This window comes from Paramormyrops kingsleyae, chromosome 8 (assembly GCF_048594095.1).
Source record: "Paramormyrops kingsleyae isolate MSU_618 chromosome 8, PKINGS_0.4, whole genome shotgun sequence".
Classification (NCBI taxonomy): domain Eukaryota; kingdom Metazoa; phylum Chordata; class Actinopteri; order Osteoglossiformes; family Mormyridae; genus Paramormyrops; species Paramormyrops kingsleyae.
The window spans coordinates 31,846,703-31,867,856 of NC_132804.1; the positions used below are offsets into that span (position 1 = coordinate 31,846,703).

Here is a 21,154-nt window from a genome sequence, read left to right on the forward strand (position 1 = left end):
TAGGTTAATTAAAGAAGGGCTTTCATTATTTATTTAGAGTGATGGCTCCCACTACAAGCCGTAAGAATTAACCCGCTCATTATATTTAAAAGGAAAACAATGCCAAATGAATCGTTTCCTTCAAGTGTCGTCATCCACAGTAACAAGAAAGGTTGGATGGGTGAGACAATGATGGAATTCTGGCTGCAATGATGTTTCTTGAAACGTCCTGACAGCTTTTTTAAATCTAAGAGGGCTATACTCATCATGGACAGCGTGAGATCGCACCTTACCGACAAGAAAAAGAAAGCCATAAAAGCCATGAACTGCAACCCCGCCATAATACCTGGAGGCCTGACGAGGAATTTGCAACCTTTGGATATTTCAGTCAATCGGAGCTTCAAAGCTGTACTCAAACGTCAGTGGGAGACCTGGATGACCGACGGGGAACATAGCTTCATGGATACTGGACGTATGCAACGTGCAACCTTTGCACAAGTGGCTGAGTGGATCAGCTTAGCATGGGATACCATAAGCATTAAAACAATAACATCTGGCTTCAGAAAGGCAAAAATAGCTGGTGCAGAAGGACAGGAAGAAGAAGAAGAAGAAGAAGACATTCAATACCAGGATATTCCGGCAGCAATATCTCAGCTATTTGAGAGTGATACTGAGAATGAGGACTTCGACGGCTTTACTGACACAGACAATTAAGACATTTAACATTGAAAATTCGAATTAGTAGATTTTTGATTTATTTAAACTGCCAAAGCCATTTTTATCAATAGTACTTTTCTGGATGAAAACCTATTAAAATATCGAACTTTTAGTTGTATATGTGTTCCTTTCTAGGCGCAACTTACACAAAGGAGCGACTTATATATGTTTTTTCCAAAATTTTTGGGGTTTTAGGTAGTTGCGACTTATAGCCCAAAAATACGGTATATTAATTTCATTCACTTCACTTGACAAACTTTCTGAGAACTAGAAAATATTTGTCAACATTTAATTTACTAAATCGTGAAATCAATCACATTAGGTTTTATTATGCTTTCAAAAAATGTAGCTTTTAAATGACTGATGTAACAAAGAGTCATTTTCGTAAAACCATGACTGTTGGTGTATAATATATTCTCCTTTACATACCCATGACATTTCCCAATCACTCCTTTTTCTGTATAATCACGACTGGAAATTCAAAAATGTGCAGGGCTCTAGCCCTCCAGGACTCGAGTTTGACACCCCTGCTGTCACATCTCCAGTTTACGGAGTGGGGAAGCAGGCAGAGGAGTCCAGGGAGTTGGGTGAACGTAGGGTTTATTCAGGGTAAACCCTCCATTCAGGAGCATGGAACAACAGGCACAAACGACATCAATGACCGGACTGGGCAATCACTCACAGAAACTCACTTAAATACACGACAGCAATTAACATATCTACAAACAGCTGATAACATGGGGATTCCACATGAGGTAAATGAGGGGGCATAGCACACAGGAGGATCGGAACAATCGGGGCATGACTCCTGCTCTAAGATTACACTGAAAGCACGGCTTCCCCCATAAAATTGTCAAAAGAAATATTAGTCAGTTTATCTTTGTAAATTGATTTGCAATTAAGTGTTCACGGGGGTTGCTTTCAAAAATATATGCGTTAACTTTTCCTTTGAAACCAGTGGCCTGTACTACGAAGCGGGTTTACTGGCTTATCGGGGTAACTTAGCGAGTAACTTGATGACGTGTGGTGTAACTTCGTGATTAATCCATACTAGGAAAGGTGGGTAGATTTTACTCGAGTCATGCTGCTATGGCAATTTACGCTAAGTATATCCCATTGCACATTATACGGATACATTCGAGCATTCAAAAATTAATTAAAATTCATATGTAAAGCAATCTGGGAAACAAAGGGGTGTGCAACAGTCGCCATGAGCCCAAAATGACCCACCATGTCATTATAGCAGAAAGGACCTATTGTATTAGCTATTAACACGATTTGGCACAAATCACAAAATGGTTTAAAGTGAAAAAATAAAACTGGCCAACAAATTTTAGGAAATTTTTTGTTTATTCCATAATTTTGGATGAAACCAATAGATTTTAACGTGCTGAACACAAATATGTATTTGAAATTTTTGAATCAGGTAGGGTTTTAATGAAAACTGCAATTATGCATTTAACATTATAACGTCTTCAGTGGCATTGGCCTATGCTACTATATTGCAATGTAAGCAACACAAGAGAAGATTAGAAATGTTTTGATGCAGATTTTCCTTTGTAGTCACTGTCCGGGGCTTCACATACTGTATCAGTGTCCAACAATAGTCCCCCAGCATAGACGGACTCCACTTTCCCAGGTAACGTTTCTCCATGTTTGCAATTTCTTGGTGAAACCTTTCTCCATGTTCGTCACTGACTGCACCGAGGTCGGCTGGGAAGAAATCCAAGTTGCAGTTCATTGATTTGTATGCCTGTAGCAGACTTTAAACCTGTTTGATGTAGTTTGGTGCCTTGTAGTTACCCAGAAAGTTAGAAATGACATTCTTGAAGGCGATCCATGCGACACGTCCAACACCCTGCAGCAGGCCATCAAAATGACTGTCCCTCATCACTTCACGGATCTGTGGACCAATAAAGACGCCTTCTTTCATCTTGGCATCACTGATACATGGAAACATCTGTCGCAAGTGCGCAAAAGCTTTGCCTTGCTTATTCATTGCCTTAACAAAGTTTTTCATTAGCCCAAGTTTGATGTGCAAAGGTGGAAGAAATATTTTCTTCAGATCAACCAGTGGCTCATGCGCAACGTTCTTCAGCCCGGGAACCAATGTCTTTAAGACATGCTTGGGTGGGCCTGAACGTGCCCAAGTACATATGATGAGACAGATTTCCATGAAGAATTTGATCTAAATGAGTCTCTAGTATAAATTACATCAGTTATTTTTTAAAAAATACAATAGTTCTGACCTACTACTACCAGGCATGTAAACTGGAATACCCATTACTATGCAAATCACTCCGATTCTAACATTTCTTCCCTACTACTAGAAAATTAGCTGTTTCTCAAAAACCTTGCCCACTGGGAAGATTTCAGTTATTTCTGTGATCAGCATCACAAAATCTATCTGGCGCACAAAAAATTTTGAAGGAAAGAAAAACCATGTCGACCAGTGTAATCGGTGTGCATCGTTGTCTGTGTACTGGACATCACAATTCTGTCATTAAAAATGCCCCACCTTCCATTAAAAGTTGCAACCAACCTGCCAATTTAGTACACTGGTGCTGGCTAAGTTATGTATCCATTGGTACAGTGTGTGTCATGTACCGTTCAGTACATAATTTTTAGTTCTGTGTGCACAATGAAGTGAATAAATACATTTTTTGACACAGGCGAAACCTAAAGGCACATGTAGATGGTCAACCCATTACATCATGCTAATTGTGGCTGTGAGTTGGTTATGGCTAATGTTGGTTACAGTCAGTCATACTCAGCAGTTTCGGAACAAAAGAGTAGTTGATAAGATGAAAGCTGTGGTCGACCAGTCTATTTTGCTTAGGAAGGTTCCAAACTGAGTGAGCTAACAAATAAGTGCCTAAGTTGCATGATTGAATTCTCTAGAACAGTTTTCTTCACTGAATTGTAGATGAGTGCCATGCTTAAGGTGTAGAGGGGGTTGGGGGCCACAATTTACTTTTGATAGGCTGGCTAGCCAGAAGTAATCTTAATGCTGCTCCACTTGATTGTTAGTGAACTATGTAGCTGTACATTATTGGGGAAGTTGTATTATATGGAAGCAAATCTGTGTCATCAGAATTTGAATTTTATATGCCACTGAAATTCTAACATTGAATATTTATGCATTGGAAATATGCGTTGGAAATTCGATGGTCCGAATTCACATGCAAAAATATGAGGTTAAAAATACAAAGACAACATTTCAAAGTTGCTCCAATTCGATGGTCCAAATTCACATGCAAAAATACGAAATTAAAAAATACAAAGACAACATTTCAATGTTGCTCCAATTCGAACGGTCCGAATTCACGTGCAAAAATACAAGGTTAAAAATACAAAGACAACATTTCAATGCTGCTCAAATTCGACGGTCCGAATTCACATGCAAAAATACGAAATTAAAAAATACAAAGACAACATTTCAATGTTGCTCCAATTCGAACGGTCCGGATTCACGTGCAAAAATACAAGGTTAAAAATACAAAGACAACATTTCAATGCTGCTCAAATTCGACGGTCCGAATTCACATGCAAAAATACGAGGTTAAAAATACGAGTTATACATCTGGGATTCATTAATTTGTTTATTTTTTTAAGTTCAGTGATTTTTAGTACACTAATTTGGTAGTTAGCTTGTAACTGAGTTGTGTGGGTGTGTTCAGCCTGCCTTATTTTGTCAGTGCAATTATTTCTTTAATAAATGTCAGTCTCTACACTTACAGTAACTTTAATTTAATGTTGAATTTGCCAAATTCCACATGTTCATGATGTAGCTTTACGCTGTAACACTATACATTTCACTTTTGTTCAGTGATTTTAACTTGGCATGTTTTTCTCTTGTTTGCAATGATTCAACTCTCCTCCATCATGAATCAGTACAAGCAGGTAAGAGACTTTTTTACATACATACTGTATATACAGATCATGTACATATATAGCTAACGGTGCAGTACAAAACATGTACATTTAAAATACTCAAATTACTACTTATGTTTACTCTTTACAGTATGTGCTATCGGTTTATTCAGTGAAATGTTAATGTTATTTTTACTAAAGTGCTTGACCCCTAAGTTGGTTGCAACTGGTATCAAGGTTCTTTGCCAAGTGACTTTTAGTAGAATAGTTTGATAGGTAGCTTGCTAACTAAGCCGTGTGTGTACATTTAATCTTACTTAATTCTTTAGTGCAATTATTTCTTTGGTACTTCTACACTCACGGTAACTCTTTAAATTTAATTTAATGTTGTATTTTCCCAAAATCCTTGTGTGTTTCCATGGGTCACCTGTTTATCTTCATGAAGGGCATCCTGGATATCATGGTGAGTCCTGATGTATATCAGTAGTTGTGATAAATGAATGTGATCAGATCTCAATCACTTTTATTGACAGTTATTCAGAAAGGGAAAAAGTACATTTTTTAAATATAATGAATTTTCCCAAAATCCAAATGTTCATGATGTAGCTTTACACTGTAACACTATAAATTTCACTTTTGTTCAGTGATTTTTAACTTGACATGTTTTTCTCTTGTTTGCAATGATTCAACTCTCCTCCATCATGAATTAGGACCGGCAGGTAAGAGATTCTTTTACTGTACATACATATATACAGATCATGTACATATATAGCTAATGCTGCAGCACAAGACATGTCGATAGGCCTTTGCAAATAATTAAGACTCTACTGACCAGCCTGACTGTGTCACAATATTTTCAAACATGTACATTTAAAATACTCAAGTTACTATTTACAGTATGTTTACTCTTTATATTCTTTTGATTTATTCAGAGAAATGTTAATGCTATTTTTACTAAAGTGCTTGACCCCTAAGCTGGTTGCAACTGGTATCAAGGTTCTTTGCCAAGTGATTTTTAGTAATTTGATAAGTAGCTTGCTAACTTAGCCGTGTGTGTATGTTCTATCTGACTTAATCCTTCAGTGCAATTATTTCTTTGTTAAATATTGTTGACTTCTAAACTCACAGTGACTGTAAAAAAAAATTTTATGTTGCATTTTCCCAAAATCCTTATGTGTTTATCTTCATGAAGGGCATCCTGGATTTACTGGTGAGTCCTGATGTTTATCAGTAGCCACTAAATGGAAGCACATGCACGGTATGGTAAAGACATTACATTACAGCACTTACTGCAAACCAGTACAATAATTACTATGTACAATATAAATACATGAAAACACATATTAGTTTACTGGTTACTTCACAGCTAAGGGTGCAGCACAAGGCATGTCGGTAGGCCTATGCAAATAACTAAGACTATACTGACTAGCCTGACTATTTAGACAGTAAAAATACATTTAGACAATGATAGTAACAGTAATTATTATTATATAATGAAATACATTTAAAAATAGATTTCTTATTAATTATTTTAATATCATGAATAATAAACCATTAATACATTTAATCATAATAAGATTGTCGTGCCGAGCGGGGACGGAATGGAGACAAAGGCGCAGACGTCAGGGTATCGGGGAATACGGGGTTTAATTACAGGTAAGGGAGGCAAAATGCAGACGGACAATACAATGACCGGTGTTCTGACGAGTTATGCTACCTACCGAGATATACTATCGAGCCATTTTGCGCATGTGCATTTCCACCTTTTTGGGGTTAGGGTTAGGTTTTAGGGGTTTGGGTTAGGGTTAGGATAAGGGTTTTAGGGGTTTATGGGGGGTTAGGGTAAGGGTTAGGGCTAGGGATATCGATTAGCACTACGATAGTCTACCTCGACAGAGTAGCTCAACTCGACAGAACAACGGACTGGGGAAACAAACTGAAACGCGGACTAAATACCTAGAACTAATGACAACCAGAAACAGCTGATCACATGGGGATTCCACACGAGGTTAATGAGGGGGCGTGGCACACAGAAGGAGTGGACGATCGGGGAAGGACACATGGTTTTTTTTTAACTTTACACATTGTTTGGATACATTTATTTTTTTTACTTTACTGGTTTGATAATGTGCTTAGATGTGTTTAGTATATGCTCTTCTTGTTTTATGCTGTTCATTTTGTGTTTAAATGCTTTAAAAAAAAAAAACATATATAGGTGTCATTTTTTGGGGCCGGGAACCAATTAATTGGTTTTCCATTATTTCTTATGGGGAAAATTCGATCGAAACACAAACTTTTTAGGATTAGAACCCGAGTTCTGAACGGATTAAGTTTGAGTTCTGAGGTACCACTGTACATTTAAAATGCTCAAGTTACTAATTATGTGTTTCTGGTTTATTCAATGAAATATTAATGCTATTTTGACGTAAGTGCTTGACTCCTAAGTTGGTTGCAACTGGTATCTGGATTCTTTGCCAAGTGATTTTTAGTAGAGTAGTTTGGTAGTTAGCTTGCTACCTGAGTTGTATGCGTGTGTTTATGCTGAGTTAGAAGCTTTGAAACACCACAGTTACTGCAGCTAATGTTGTTGACTTCATTTTAAATAAGTGTTCTGATGAAGGAGAGCAGAATTTATATATAAGGACCAAACCTACTAAAATAATGAAAATATTTTACAGCATTTTACTTACAAAACACAGAAACAATCACATTAGGTTTTATTATACTTTCAGAAAATGTAGCTTTTAAATGAATGGTGTGGCCAAGTACTCCTTTTAGTAAGACCTTTATAGTCCTTTTTCATTCTGCTTCTGATCACAGACACAGGGGCTTTGCCCACTGAAACATACACTGCCCCACTTCATTCAGAAAGTGCTGTGCTTTCTGTTGGTTGCAACTGACCATTGCGTATTGGGTTTCATCATTATTTTAAATGTACTGTAGCTGTTAAATGAATGATGTGGCAAATTTCTCTTTTTGGTAAAATCAGGCTTATTTGTGTAATGTACATAACCATGATTTTTCCAGTCACACCTTTCTTTAATAACATTAGAGATTTTCGTTCTGACCCTGATTGTTCTTTTTAATGTCATTAAGTTCTGATTTTTAACTTGCATGTGTTTCTCTTAATTTTTCCCTCTCCCATGATTAAGGAAGAAAAGGTGAGTGACTGGTTTACCTGGATATACAGATCACATCCCACTGTGTCTCATTGCTACAGCGAGTTGAATAAAAGGCCCTCAACATTTTTTCACTGTGACTCCATATTAATGGAATTAAATCACTTTATTATGCAAGAAGTCTTCCAATGAAGGAGAGCAGAATTTATATATAAGGAGCAAACCTACCAAAATAATGAAATAAAAAGACATTTATAGGTCATACTGCCAACTGTCCACACTGTGATCCCACCTTTTTAAAAATCACCATCCACCACTGACGACTCTGTAAAGATATCAGCGAATCGGCTTACAAGATATATTTTAATCTCAGTCACTTGGTGATTGAGTCTTTTTGAGAACAGGAAAAGTACATTGGAACATATTTTCCAATTTTTTCTTCACTAAAACAAAAACAATCACATTAGGTTTTATTATACTTTCAGAAAATGTATCTCTTAAATGAATGATGTGGCAAATTTCTCCTTTTGGTAAAATCAGGGTTGTTTCTGTAATGTACATAACCATGATTTTTCCAGTCACACCGTTTCTTTAATAACATTAGAGATTTTCGTTCTGACCCTCTTTGTTCTTCTTACTGTCACTAAGTTCTGATTTTTAACTTGCTATGTGTTTCTCTTCTTTTTCCCTCTGCCATGATTAAGTAGTAGTAGGTGAGTAACTGGTTTACCTGGATATACAGATCACATCCCACTGTGTCTCATTGCTACAGCGAGTTGAGTAAAAGGCATTCAAAAATTTTTCACTTTGACTCCAGCTTAATGGAATTAAATCACATAATATTACTTTACACATTTTTTTTTTTGCTTTCCTGAACTCTCATTTTGTATGTTTACCAATATTCTCCTTTCTCTTGCCTCCAGTATAACTCTGGACTCTCTTACATGCATATACTGTATACAGATCATGTTCTGCTGCATCTTTTCGCTGCATCTTATTAAAGTTAATCATATGCTTAACTTTTAGACAATTGAAATAATATTTTACTGTGATTCCTTAATTTATTTAAATGGATTAATTATGCCCCTCTCAATATTCCTCATATTTCTTTACCGTCCTTTTCCATTCTGCTTCTGATCACAGACACAGGGGCTTAGCCCACTGAACCATGCACTGCCCCACTTTATTCAGAAAAGTGCTGTGCTTTCTGTTGGTTGCATTTGACCACTGAGCATTGGATTTGATCATTTGTTTATTTTCTAAGTTTAGTAATTTTTAATAGACTAGTTTCATAGGTATCTTGCTAGCTAAGCTGTATGTGTATGTTCAGTCTGACTTAATTTTTCGTTGCAGTTATTTCGTTGATAAATGTTGTTAATTTCTACACTCACAATCCTTTTCTGTTTCTATGGATCATCTGTTAATCTCCATGAAGGGTATTCTGCATTTATTGGTGAGTCCTGATATATATCAGATGCCACTAAATGGAAGCACATGCACGGCATGGTAAAGACATTACATTATAGCACTTACTGCAAACCATTATAATAATTACTATTTACAATGTAAATACATGAAAACACATATTAGTTTACTGGTTACTTCACAATTAACAGTGCAGCACAAGGCATGTCGGTAGGCCTATGCAAATAACTAAGACTCTACTGACCGGCCTGAATGTGTCACCAATGTTTTCAAATATGTACATTTAAAATGCTCAAGTTACTATTTATGTGCATCTGGCTTATTCAATGAAATGTTAATGCTGTTTTGACTTAAGTGCTTGACTCCTAAGTTGGTTGCAACTGGTATCTGGATTCTTTGCTAAGTGATTTTTAGTAGAATAGTTTGGTAGTTAGTGTGTGTGTGTTTAAGCTGAGTTAGAAGCTTTGAAACACCACAGTTACTGCAGCTAATGATGTTGACTTCATTCTAAAGAAGTCTTCTAATGAAGGAGAGCAGAATTTATATATAAGGAGCAAACCTACTAAAGTAATGAAATAAAAAGACATTTATAGGTCATACTGCCAACTGTCCACACTGTGCTCCCACCTTTTTAAAAATCACCATCCACCACTGACGAGTCTGTAAAGATATCGGCGGATCGGCTTACAAGATGTATTTTAATCTCAGTCCCTTGGTGATTGAGTCTTTTTGAGAACAGGAAAAGTACATTGGAAAATATTTTACAATATTTTCTTCACTAAAACACAAAAACAATCACATTAGGTTTTATTATACTTTCAGAAAATGTAGCTTTTAAATGAATGATGTGGCAAATTTCTCCTTTTGGTAAAATCAGGGTTGTTTCTGTAATGTACATAACCATTATTTTTCCAGTCACACCTTTTCTTTAATAACATTAGAGATTTTCATTCTGACCCTCTTTGTTCTTCTTACTGTCACTAAGTTCTGATTTTTAACTTGCCATGTGTTTCTCTTCTTTTTCCCTCTGCCATGATTAAGGAGGAGGTGAGTAACTGGTCTACCTGCATATCCAGATTGCATCCCACTGTGTCTCATTGCTACAGCGAGTTAAGTAAAGGGCATTCAAAATTTTTTCACTTTGACTCCATCTTAATGGAATTAAATCACTTTATTATGCCCATTTCAAAAATGTTCAAAATATTACTTTACATAATTTTTCTGTTTTGGTTTCCTGAACTAACATTTAGTATGTTTACCAATATTCTCCCTTCTCTTGCCTTCAGTATAACTCTGGACTCTCTTACATGCATATACTGTATACAAATCATGTTCTGCTGCATCTTATCGCTGCAGCATGTTCAGTAGAAGGCTGAGTTCCCATTCATTCTGTTTTAACTGTAACAATGGGGCAGTTGTGGCCTAATGGTTAGGAAAGTGCAGTTGTAATTGAAAGATTGCTGGTGTGAATCCCTGACCTGTAATCCCTGTAACTTGAAGGACTTCCTTATCGGGCTGGATGTAGATTTACAGCATGCCCAGGACAAAGCAATTGCAGGCTAAGGGGCTTGTTCATGGGCTCAACAGAGTAGCACCACTCCTGGCATTCAAGGGACTCAAACCAGCAACCTTTCAAGTGCTGGGACAGATTCCTATCCTCAGAGCCACCAATTCACCCTATACTATAGCACTACCTTTTTGTGCCCATTCTAGCCACCGCATAAGGAATACCTGTAGGTGTTCCTGATTTTAGATGTGCACCGTTTTCCTGGATGACACTGATGATGTGTATAATGGAAGCAAAATTATCCAGTTTGGCAGAGAGTTTATCAATGGGCACACAGCTCTACCAATATGGCGTCCAAGCAGACAGACTGTGTAGACAAAATCTGATACTGAAATCACAAAAGTGAGAGATTTTCCTCAGAAAATTTCTGCTTCCATTTTATTGCATTGTTGATCTGACTTAATTCTTGAGTGCAATAATTTCTGGGATAAATGTTGTTAGCTTATACACTGACAGTGACTGTTTAAATTTCATTTAATGTTCTATTTTCCCAAAATCCTTGCATGTTTCCATGGGTCACCTGTTTGTCTTCATGAAGGGATTCCTGGAATTTATGGTGAGTCCTGATATCATTAGTCATGATAAATGAATGTGATCAGATCTCAATCACTTTTATTGACAGTTATTCAGAAAGGGAAAAAGTACATTTTGAAATACTGAATTTGGATTCCAAAATCCAAATGTTCATGATGTAGCTTTACACTGTAACACTATAAAGGGGGCAGTGTGTGGCTCATTGGGCTCAGCCTGTGCTCTTGTAATCACAATGTCACCAGTACAAACCCAGCTGCCTGGGTGCTGCCCTTCACAGACAACTTACTTACAAAGAGCAAGTTGAAGGAGGCATAAAAAGACAATTTCCATACAGGGATTAATAAAGTGATGATGATGATGATGATTATTATAAATTTCACTTTTGTTCAGTGATTTTTAACTTGACATGATTTTCTCTTGTTTGCAATGGTTCAACTCTCCTCCATCATGAATTAGGACAAGCAGGTAAGAGACTCTTTTACATACATATATACAGATCATGTACATATATAGCTAATGCTGCAGCACAAGACATGTCGATAGGCCTTTGCAAATAACTAAGTCTATACTGACTAGCCTGACTGTGTCACAATATTTTCAAACATGTACATTTAAAATACTCAAGTTACTATTTATGTTTACTCTTTATATGCTTTTGATTTATTCAGTGAAATGTTAATGCTATTTTTACTAAAGTGCTTGACCCCTAAACTGGTTGCAACTGGTACCAAGGTTCTTTGCCAAGTGATTTTTAGTAATTTGATAAGTAGCTTGCTAACTTAGCCGTGTGTGTATTTTCAATCTGACTTAAACCTTCAGTGCAATTATTTCTTTGTTAAATATTGTTGACTTCTAAACTCACAGTGACAGTAAAAAAAATAGATGAATAAATGTGATCAGATCTCAATGGCTTTTATTGACAGTCATTTGTGATGGAAAAAGTACATTATGAAATTTTTTGAAACGTTTGAAAAAATTTTAATGTTGCATTGTCCCAAAATCCTTATGTGTTTATCTTCATGAAGGGCATCCTGGATTTACTGGTGAGTCCTGATGTTTATCAGTAGCCACTAAATGGAAGCACATGCACGGTATGGTAAAGACATTACATTATAGCACTTACTGCAAACCATTACAATAATTACTATTTACAAACACACATTAGTTTACTGGTTACTTCACAGCTAAGGGTGCAGCACAAGGCATGTCGGTAGGCCTATGCAAATAACTAAGTCTATACTGACTAGCCTGACTGTTCACAATATTTTCAAACATGTATAGTGGTACCTCAGTACTCGAACGCATCAGAACTCGAATTTCTTAGAAGTCGAACCAACCAGTTCGGAAAAAAGTGACCTAGAACTCGATCTGAATCTCAGAAGTCGAACCGTGAAACGCCAACCTAAGATAACTTGTACGCGCGGGGAAATGAGTCACGTGGCACGTCTCTCAGCGGAAACAAAGGGTAACGCTTCAATCTCAGCCTCACATTTGCTGTGATAGCATTATGCATGTTTACACTAGCTGAAAACATATTTAGACAGTAAAAATACATTTAGACAATGATAGTAACAGTAATTATTATTATATAATGAAATACATTTAAAAATAGATTTCTTCTTAATTATTTTAATATCATGAATAATAAACCATTAATACATTTAATCATAATAAGATTGTCGTGCCGACTAAACGCGGACTAAATACCTAGAACTAATGACAACAATCCAGAAACAGCTGATCACATGGGGATTCCACACGAGGTTAATGAGGGGGCGTGGCACACAGAAGGAGTGGACGATCGGGGAAGGACACATAGTTTTTTTTTAACTTTACACATTGTTTGGATACATTTATTTTTTTACTTTACAAATTACTGTTTTGATAAATGTGCTTAGATGTGTTTAGTATATGCTCTTCTTGTTTTATGCTGTTCATTTTGTGTTTAAATGCTTAAAAAAAAAACATATTTTACATACATATATACAGATCACGTACATACTGTATATAGCTAATGCTGCAGCACAATACATGTCGATAGGCCTTTGCAAATAATTAAGACTCTACTTTTGTTCAGTGATTTTTAACTTGACATGATTTTCTCTTGTTTGCAATGATTCAACTCTCCTCCATCATGAATTAGGACAAATAGGTAAGAGACTCTTTTACTGTACATACATATATACAGATCATGTACATATATAGCTTATGCTGCAGCACAAGACATGTCGATAGGCCTTTGCAAATAATTAAGACTCTACTGACCAGCCTGACTGTCACAATATTTTCAAACATGTACATTTAAAATACTCAAGTTACTATTTATGTTTACTCTTTATATGCTTTTGATTTATTCAGTGAAATGTTAATGCTATTTTTACTAAAGTGCTTGACCCGTAAGCTGGTTGCAACTGGTATCAAGGTTCTTTGCCAAGTGATTTTTAGTAATTTGATAAGTAGCTTGCTAACTTAGCCGTGTGTGTATGTTCTATCTGACTTAATCCTTCAGTGCAATTATTTCTTTGTTAAATATTGTTGACTTCTAAACTCACAGTGACTGTAAAAAAAATAGATGAATAAATGTGATCAGATCTCAATGGCTTTTATTGACAGTCATTTGTGATGGAAAAAGTACATTATGAAATTTTTTGAAACGTTTGAATTTAAAAATAGTTATATATCTATTTAAATCCCATTGAAATGCTTTTGATTTATTCTAACATGTTTTATTTTCTCCATTGATCCCATCCTGATTTCCTTCAGCATAACTCTACCTCTTTTTACATTTCTGCATTTCTTGGCTGTGATTTGTTTTCTGTGAATTCCTGTTGTGTAATTGGTTCTGTATTCAGCACAACTCATTTTCCGCTCAATTACATAAGTCACTGCTTCATTGTTCCCCTTTTTGATCACTGTGACTCTTTATTGACTTACTGTGACTGAGTTCTTAGTTGTAACTTGCAAATCTCTCTTTCCCTTGTTTGAATTGACTTCCCTCTGCTCCCTCATTATTAAGCACGACGTGAGTCCAATTTTATTGCATTTTATTGTATTATATTTCTGATTTATTAATGCTTCACTGAAATTATTTCTGTACTTAATTTTTTTTATTATTATATTCACAGTGATTGTTTAACTTTTAATTAACATTGAATTGTCCCAAAATCCTTGTTTTTACATGGCTCACCTGTTCATCTTTATGAAGTGCGTCCTTATGGTGAGTTATAACATTTGGTGAGTTCTAATATTCTTAGTTATGAAACTTTGGTGAGTTCTAACATTCATAGTTATGATTAAAGATGATGTTCAGATCTCAGTTATTTTTTGTTTGACAATCATTATGGTATGGGGAGAAATACATTATAAAGTGTGTTTTTCCATGGCTCACCTGTTCACCATTATGAATGACATCAAGGAGATATTGCGGAGTCCTGATGGGTATTTTACATGAGTAAAAATACATTTAGACAATGATAGACAGTAACAGTAATTATTATTATATAATAAAATACATTTTAAAAATATTTCTTATTTATTATTTTTATATTAATAATAAACCATTAATACAAGAGATAATACAAAATAATAATATTGTCCTGCCGAGCGGGGACGGAATGGAGACAAAGGCGCAGACATCAGGGTATTGGGGAATACGGGGTTTAATTACAGGTAAGGCAGGCAAAACACAGACGGACAATACAATGACTTACACTTTGTTAATCTTGTTGTCAGATCCAGTAAAAATTAGTTAGTGGGTAGTGAATGTACAGTCCCACTGTTAATTAAAAATGTCCGTGGCACTTCCCTGTCAGTCAAAAACTTATTAGCCAATGGGGACGCGTCCATGAAAAAACCCGCCCACGTGAGAAGTTTGTGTCAGAATTATAAACAAAAAGTCAGGGAGTGCAAGCGAGAAAGCTGGCAGCATAAACGAAGGAAAACATTATCAAAAGACCAATCATGTGTTTGCAAGTTATAAATTTTACTTTTGAGATGACATTTCTTTTGCTTCAGTTATTTTTCTTCTCGAAGCCTTGTATTTGCTTGATGTCAAAAACGTTTCGCTTCATAATATTGGCACAAATCTGATTCCATAGTATTCTTCCTCACCAGTATGGTCACACCCACTACATTTTCACCTGAAAAAGAAGGCGCATCCATGCAAGAAGTCTAATTAATTCATTAAGCAAAAAATGGGTGTTAAACCCTTAATGATATTGGCATCAAGATAATGTGGAACATGGACTGTTTATTGTATACCCTGAACCTAATTGAAATCCTCAGAAGCTGCTTTATTTTAAAAATGAAAGCATGGCAGTAGCCTACTATGCTTATATTTGGTAATTCTGAGTATGTGAATCCTAAGACAAGCACTAAGTGTTACAGTGAAATACAGTGTTTGAACTTTATACATCGCAATTGACAACACTTAATAGGTATATTCAAATGGTGTCATTTATAGCCCTGACTTAATTATTCTCAGCCATTTTCCACAAATAGACATGAAATTATATCTGTGAATAATGTATAAATCTGAGGGGGTCAGGGTGGGCAGAGATTGTGAGTAAACACTTTTAAAAAGATATTACTTGTTTTACATTTCTTCAATAGATGAAGCTGAAGACTCACAATTTCACAGTGTCATATTACCAATACATCGTAAGTACAAATACTCGCACACAAGCACAAGGTCTTAATATTCAGTCCTATTTGATAATGCCTAAAAGTGCCATATTAATTTCCATATTAAAATTCACATTGCCTTTCCAAAATGAAGGGTGTGGGGGGCAATGACAAAAAAAAAATAATCTCACTCCGAAGTTCTAACACTTTAGTAATCAAACCACATAAAATTTCAGAATGTCTCGCTCACCTATGTGTAGCCAACCCCTGTGTCAATAAGTTTTTCAAAAATCTTGGCTAGAAATGTTTATAATGTGATTTTTTTACAATTTCTCAGCATGTCTGAAATAGGTTTTTGAAAAGTATATGTTTAAAGTTGATTTTAACAAATAATAGAATAATAACATTCTAAGTGGTCTCAGATTTTTTTTTACAATTTTACAACTGTTTTTTCAAAAGTGTATGTTTAAGTTGATTTAAAAAAAAAATAGAATAATGACATTCTAAGTGGTCTCAGATTATTGGTGCTGAGTCTGTGCTGAATAAAAGCATTTGTAGCACTTTGGGATAAATATTCTTTAGATAGGCAAAATATTTTAAAATGTCAAGACATATCAGACTACCTCAAAAGTGGCTGAGAGACCTCAGACCCCAGTGGGTTAATTGTAATGCTTTCTTCACCGATGATACCCTGCTTTCTATTTTTTTTTGGTCAAATTCTCCTCCTAATTATTAATTTCAGATTCTCTATGCTAAAAGGTCTTAAACATGTTACACTTTTAAAAAATACTTTTGTGTTGAATTCCAAAATTAGAGCCAATTTTCACTTTTAGACATTTCAAGTACTCATGATGCGTTCAGTATGCACACGTTTATTTTTCCTTTGTGTAGCTTCCATCCTTTTATTTATATATTTATTCCTGTTCTTTAATATTTTTAGCTACCAATGGAGGACCTCAACCAGGTGAGTAGCATCCTATACAGTACAAAGACTCATAAGCAACCAAACTAGAATGAATCAAAATGAAGCATCAACAAGTTACAGGTTAACCATAAACCCTTTCCTCAGTATGTGCACATGTTTCCCACATCATATCTTATAACTCATAAACTCAGAGGCACCATCTAAAGTAATATTACCCTTCTGATTAAAAACATTTTTTCAACTGTTTCGAACATAAATTAAATACAGGTGTAAAGAGTGCTATAATTATAGCAGTTACATTACTTACATTTTAATCAGTTTAAATGGCAAGCAATCATTGTGAATTATACACATGTATTCAAAGTGAAGGATGTGGTTGATCTACGGATCCTGCAGCCCACGGCGGGTCACAGCAATCAGCTCTGCTTTGATGTGCAAGTTTCTCAGAAGCAAAATTACAAGCTGCTAGACGATCAGACCACAGGTGAGTCAACTCCATATGACTGTAGCACAAGCAAGAATGTATAAATAATAATGAAGATAAATAGACTGGTGTTCTGGACACGTGTTTTTGGAGTTTGGAACAATAGAATTTGCTAAATTCTTGTGATATTAGAAAGTCGAAAAGCCAAATGGTTAGAGGTGTTATTTAGGATCTACCAAGGACATGAAGAAACCAAGAGATTACGCTTTTGTGAGCGCTCACTACCTTTCTAAGCTCATGTTAATATTTCACAACCCCCTTGAATCTTGAAACCCTGCTTTATATCCCCTAATAATCGCACTAACTGCAGGCGAGCTGAGACATTCACTTGTCAGGTGATGTGTGGTTCAATGAGTTGGGACACTGTGTCCAAGATAAGGACGTTCATGGGTTCAAATCAGATGGTCAGCAGGGTGATCTCATCCTTAATCTCAGTTGCTTGAGGGAGTGGCTAACCTTTCTTACTCAACTGAGCAACACTTGGATAAAAGCATCGATGCTAAAATAAACGTAAGCATGCCCTCACCACATCCCTCCATAAAAATCCTCTACACAAGAGCCATATGGCTACAGTTTAATTTAATTAGATAGATACTGATTATAAAAATAATTTATATTTTTATATAATATAATTATAATTTAATTTTTGAAAATATGGTCACATATGCTACCTTGTATCCCTCCAGCACAGACAGTTTTATTTACAAATTTAAAGAAAAAACAAAGTGTTGAGTGAAAATTATGCTAAACATTGATCACTGTAATGGCTGGTTTCACGTCCAATGTCCATTGACACATCAAAAGAAATATATCTATTGCCAATGTTTACAGCCATGCTTATATAAGGCATTTTTACTTTTGGTTACTAGCAGGCAGAGTGCAAATTACCCCTCCATAATTGGGTGTTACTGCCTTCATAATACTTCTGTGACCATTATGGTCCGCTACTGCGTTAATATGAATAGTCGCCACCAGGATCAATGTTAAGAGTGCAAGATGCACTATGGGTGTTTACTAACGTATGGAACACACGGTCATGGTCTGGACATGCAACAAAATGAGAATAAATACAGAAGATCTCATTATCCTTATCCCTATCCAAAAGAATTTGGGTTTGATAACTCCCAGGAATTATCCTAGAAGTAGTATACTAGTAAAAGTAATAAGCCTATACATTTACAAACAGCCTGGTCTGGTCCAGCAGTCTGGTGTTATTCCTGCCCTCTCAGTCCCCCCAGTTCCAACAGCTTTCAGAAATAAATATTTGCCTATTAGGCTAACATCTGCCTTCATGATACAGTAGATCTTAAAGTACAGCCTAATTTCTAACTCACCTCTTGGTCCTGCGCTCTGTCCTCATCCTGCCATCTTCCTGCTGCCTGCTGACTGTCCTGTACACTGTCCTGATCCTGCCATCTTCCTGCTCACTGTCCTCATCCTGCCATCTTCCTGCTCCTGTGCCTCTCTTGCTTTCTACTGACCACCACTTTCCTTCATACACATTAAGTTTGCAAAGCTGTACCTATACTTTTAGTGTAATGTTCTGTAGCTCTTAACACTAATATTTCCTACTTACTCTTCTTTTACCACCAAAAAAGTGTCTGATGTCTCTGATCTTTGTCTGTGAATAAAATTTAATCTATATTTAACAAAATAGTATCTGGGCTATCAGATGAAGCTTCTAAAAATGTCTATAAATATGAAATTGTGGAATGCAGAATCAAAACCACTAAAATTCAAATAATAGGGCTTATTATTTGCTAGCTAGTTTTTTTTTTATGTTGCCCCTATAGGTTTCACTTATAGTAATGTTTTTTCAGAGCATAACGTTAGACCTTTTTGTGTGTTAACATTAGCCTAATAACAAACTACACAGGCTAAGCGGCGAATAAATTTCAGAAAGGCACAATTTATTCGTGATAAAATGAGAATGAAAACATAGTAAGTTCATCTCTTTGGAAAATGACCATGATAGATTTTACCTCACCAAATAAGCCTGGTTTAAATAGAGAACTTAGCTTATCTTGCTAGTTCACGTAACTAACATTGACTGTACCAGTGTTCTGTCGAGTTGAGCTACTTTGTCGAGGTAAGCTTATGGTTAGGGCTATCAATTAGCACTACAGTAGCTTACCTTGACAAAGTAGCTCAACTATTGAGCCTTTCTGCGCATGTGCATTTCCACTCTCTTTGGATTAGTGGTTTTAGGGGTTATGGTTAGGTTTTAGGGGTTAGGGTTAGGGTTAAGGTAAGGGTTTTAGGGGTTTTTGGGGGGTTAGGGTAAGAGTTAGGGTTAGGGCTATCGATTAACACTAAGGTAGGATGTTTTGATAAAGTAGGACGTTTTGTCAGAACACCGGCCTGAGAAGGACAATGGTAAGTAATTCAACTTATAAAGACGTCAGCTTGCATTAGTAGATGAAACACTTAAACGAATAAATGAAGGTTGTAAAATAACACATTTTCAACAGGCTAGACTTCTGCTGGCTACTTACATTTACGAACACACGATAAACAGTACCATGACAGACAAACACAATGAACAGATCACTCAATGAGAATGAATGACACAACTGACTGGCTGCTTCTAGCGCCAAGGTGGTTAAAATGGTACGGTCCACATTAGGGGTGTCTGATATCGTTTTACATAACCTCACCTTGTAAGAAAATTTTATCTTTTTTTTTTTTTACAACAAAAGAAATGTTAAGGCCCTCCCCAAACTGCTATTTTTGTCTCTTTGGGGGGGTCTGGGTCTTGATCGGGGGGTACAGTACCCCCCGTAATTCGAACCATGCTAGCAGGGGTGATGTTGATAGTAAGTAAGTATTATTACTATCATTACATCAGTTACAACTATGAATTTTTTCCAGTCTCTGTCTCAACTCCCCCTTGAACCCCTCAAAGCCTTGTTCTTGAGTGGTCTTAAATCAGACTTAGTATTTGTGGTCTTGTCCCCATAATTACTCAGTTGTAACTGTTGGTCTTCTTCTGTGGTTTGTTCACTCACATATACAATGGCGTAGACCTCTTGGTTGTGGGCCAGGTGAACAGTGAAGCCAAGAAGGGCTTTCAGCAAATCAGCATTCGCTCCAAAGCCTGGGGCAGCGTCACTGTGGATACTACAAAAATTGTCCTCATCCAGGGACAGAAGAATGAAGATTTTTCTTGGACACCGTTCTCCTTCAGCAATGCATTGAACGGGTACTGCATCTCTCTTGGCATGAATGACATTTCAATACATATAACCTTAGAATAAAAACAGTTTCATATTAAGCACCATGTTTTTAAATATTGCAAATGTTTTATTCTGAGGATGAATATTTGAAGAACAGAACAAATCTATAATGATGGAGCAATTTTTGTAAATATGACAACATAAAAGGTATAGCTGAATGCTATAGAGAATAGTAAATAAAACTTTGAGAGACATATTACAGTTAGATCCATAAGTATTTGGACACTGATGCCATTTTTTGTCATTTTCTCTCTGTTTACCACTACAATGGATTTAAAATTAAGCAATCAAGATGTAATGGAAGTAATGATTTTCATTTTAAAATTAGGGGGTTTAACAAAGGTATAAAATTAAGCTTTCAGAAATTACAGCCCTTTTTCACAGAATCCTTCCATTTCCAGAGGCTCAAAAGTTACAGGACATAGTAATATAATATAAAATATATGCATTGTTTTAATACTTGGATGAAAACCCTTTGCAGTCAATGGCTCCCTGAAGTCAGGAACCCATGCACATCACCAAATGCTGGGTTTCCTCCCTAGTGATGCCTTGATAGGCCTTCACTGCTGTCCCCTTCAGTTGCTGCTTGTTTATTGGTCTTTCTGCCTTCAGTTTTGTTTTTAGTAACTGAAATGCATGATCTATTGGGTTGAGATCAGGTGATTAACTTGG

General features: G+C 36.0%; 1 protein-coding gene across 1 annotated transcript in view; it reads left to right on the forward strand.

Moving 5' to 3' along the window:
• LOC111835901 (inter-alpha-trypsin inhibitor heavy chain 4) overlaps positions 1-21,154 on the forward strand; it is a 71,266-nt gene that overhangs the window by 48,211 nt on the left and 1,901 nt on the right. The window contains exons 14-17 of the mRNA XM_072715153.1: positions 15,826-15,873; positions 16,778-16,801; positions 17,127-17,246; positions 20,271-20,448. Coding sequence (XP_072571254.1) covers positions 15,826-15,873; positions 16,778-16,801; positions 17,127-17,246; positions 20,271-20,448 — 370 coding nt within the window. The remainder of the gene's footprint in view (positions 1-15,825; positions 15,874-16,777; positions 16,802-17,126; positions 17,247-20,270; positions 20,449-21,154) is intronic.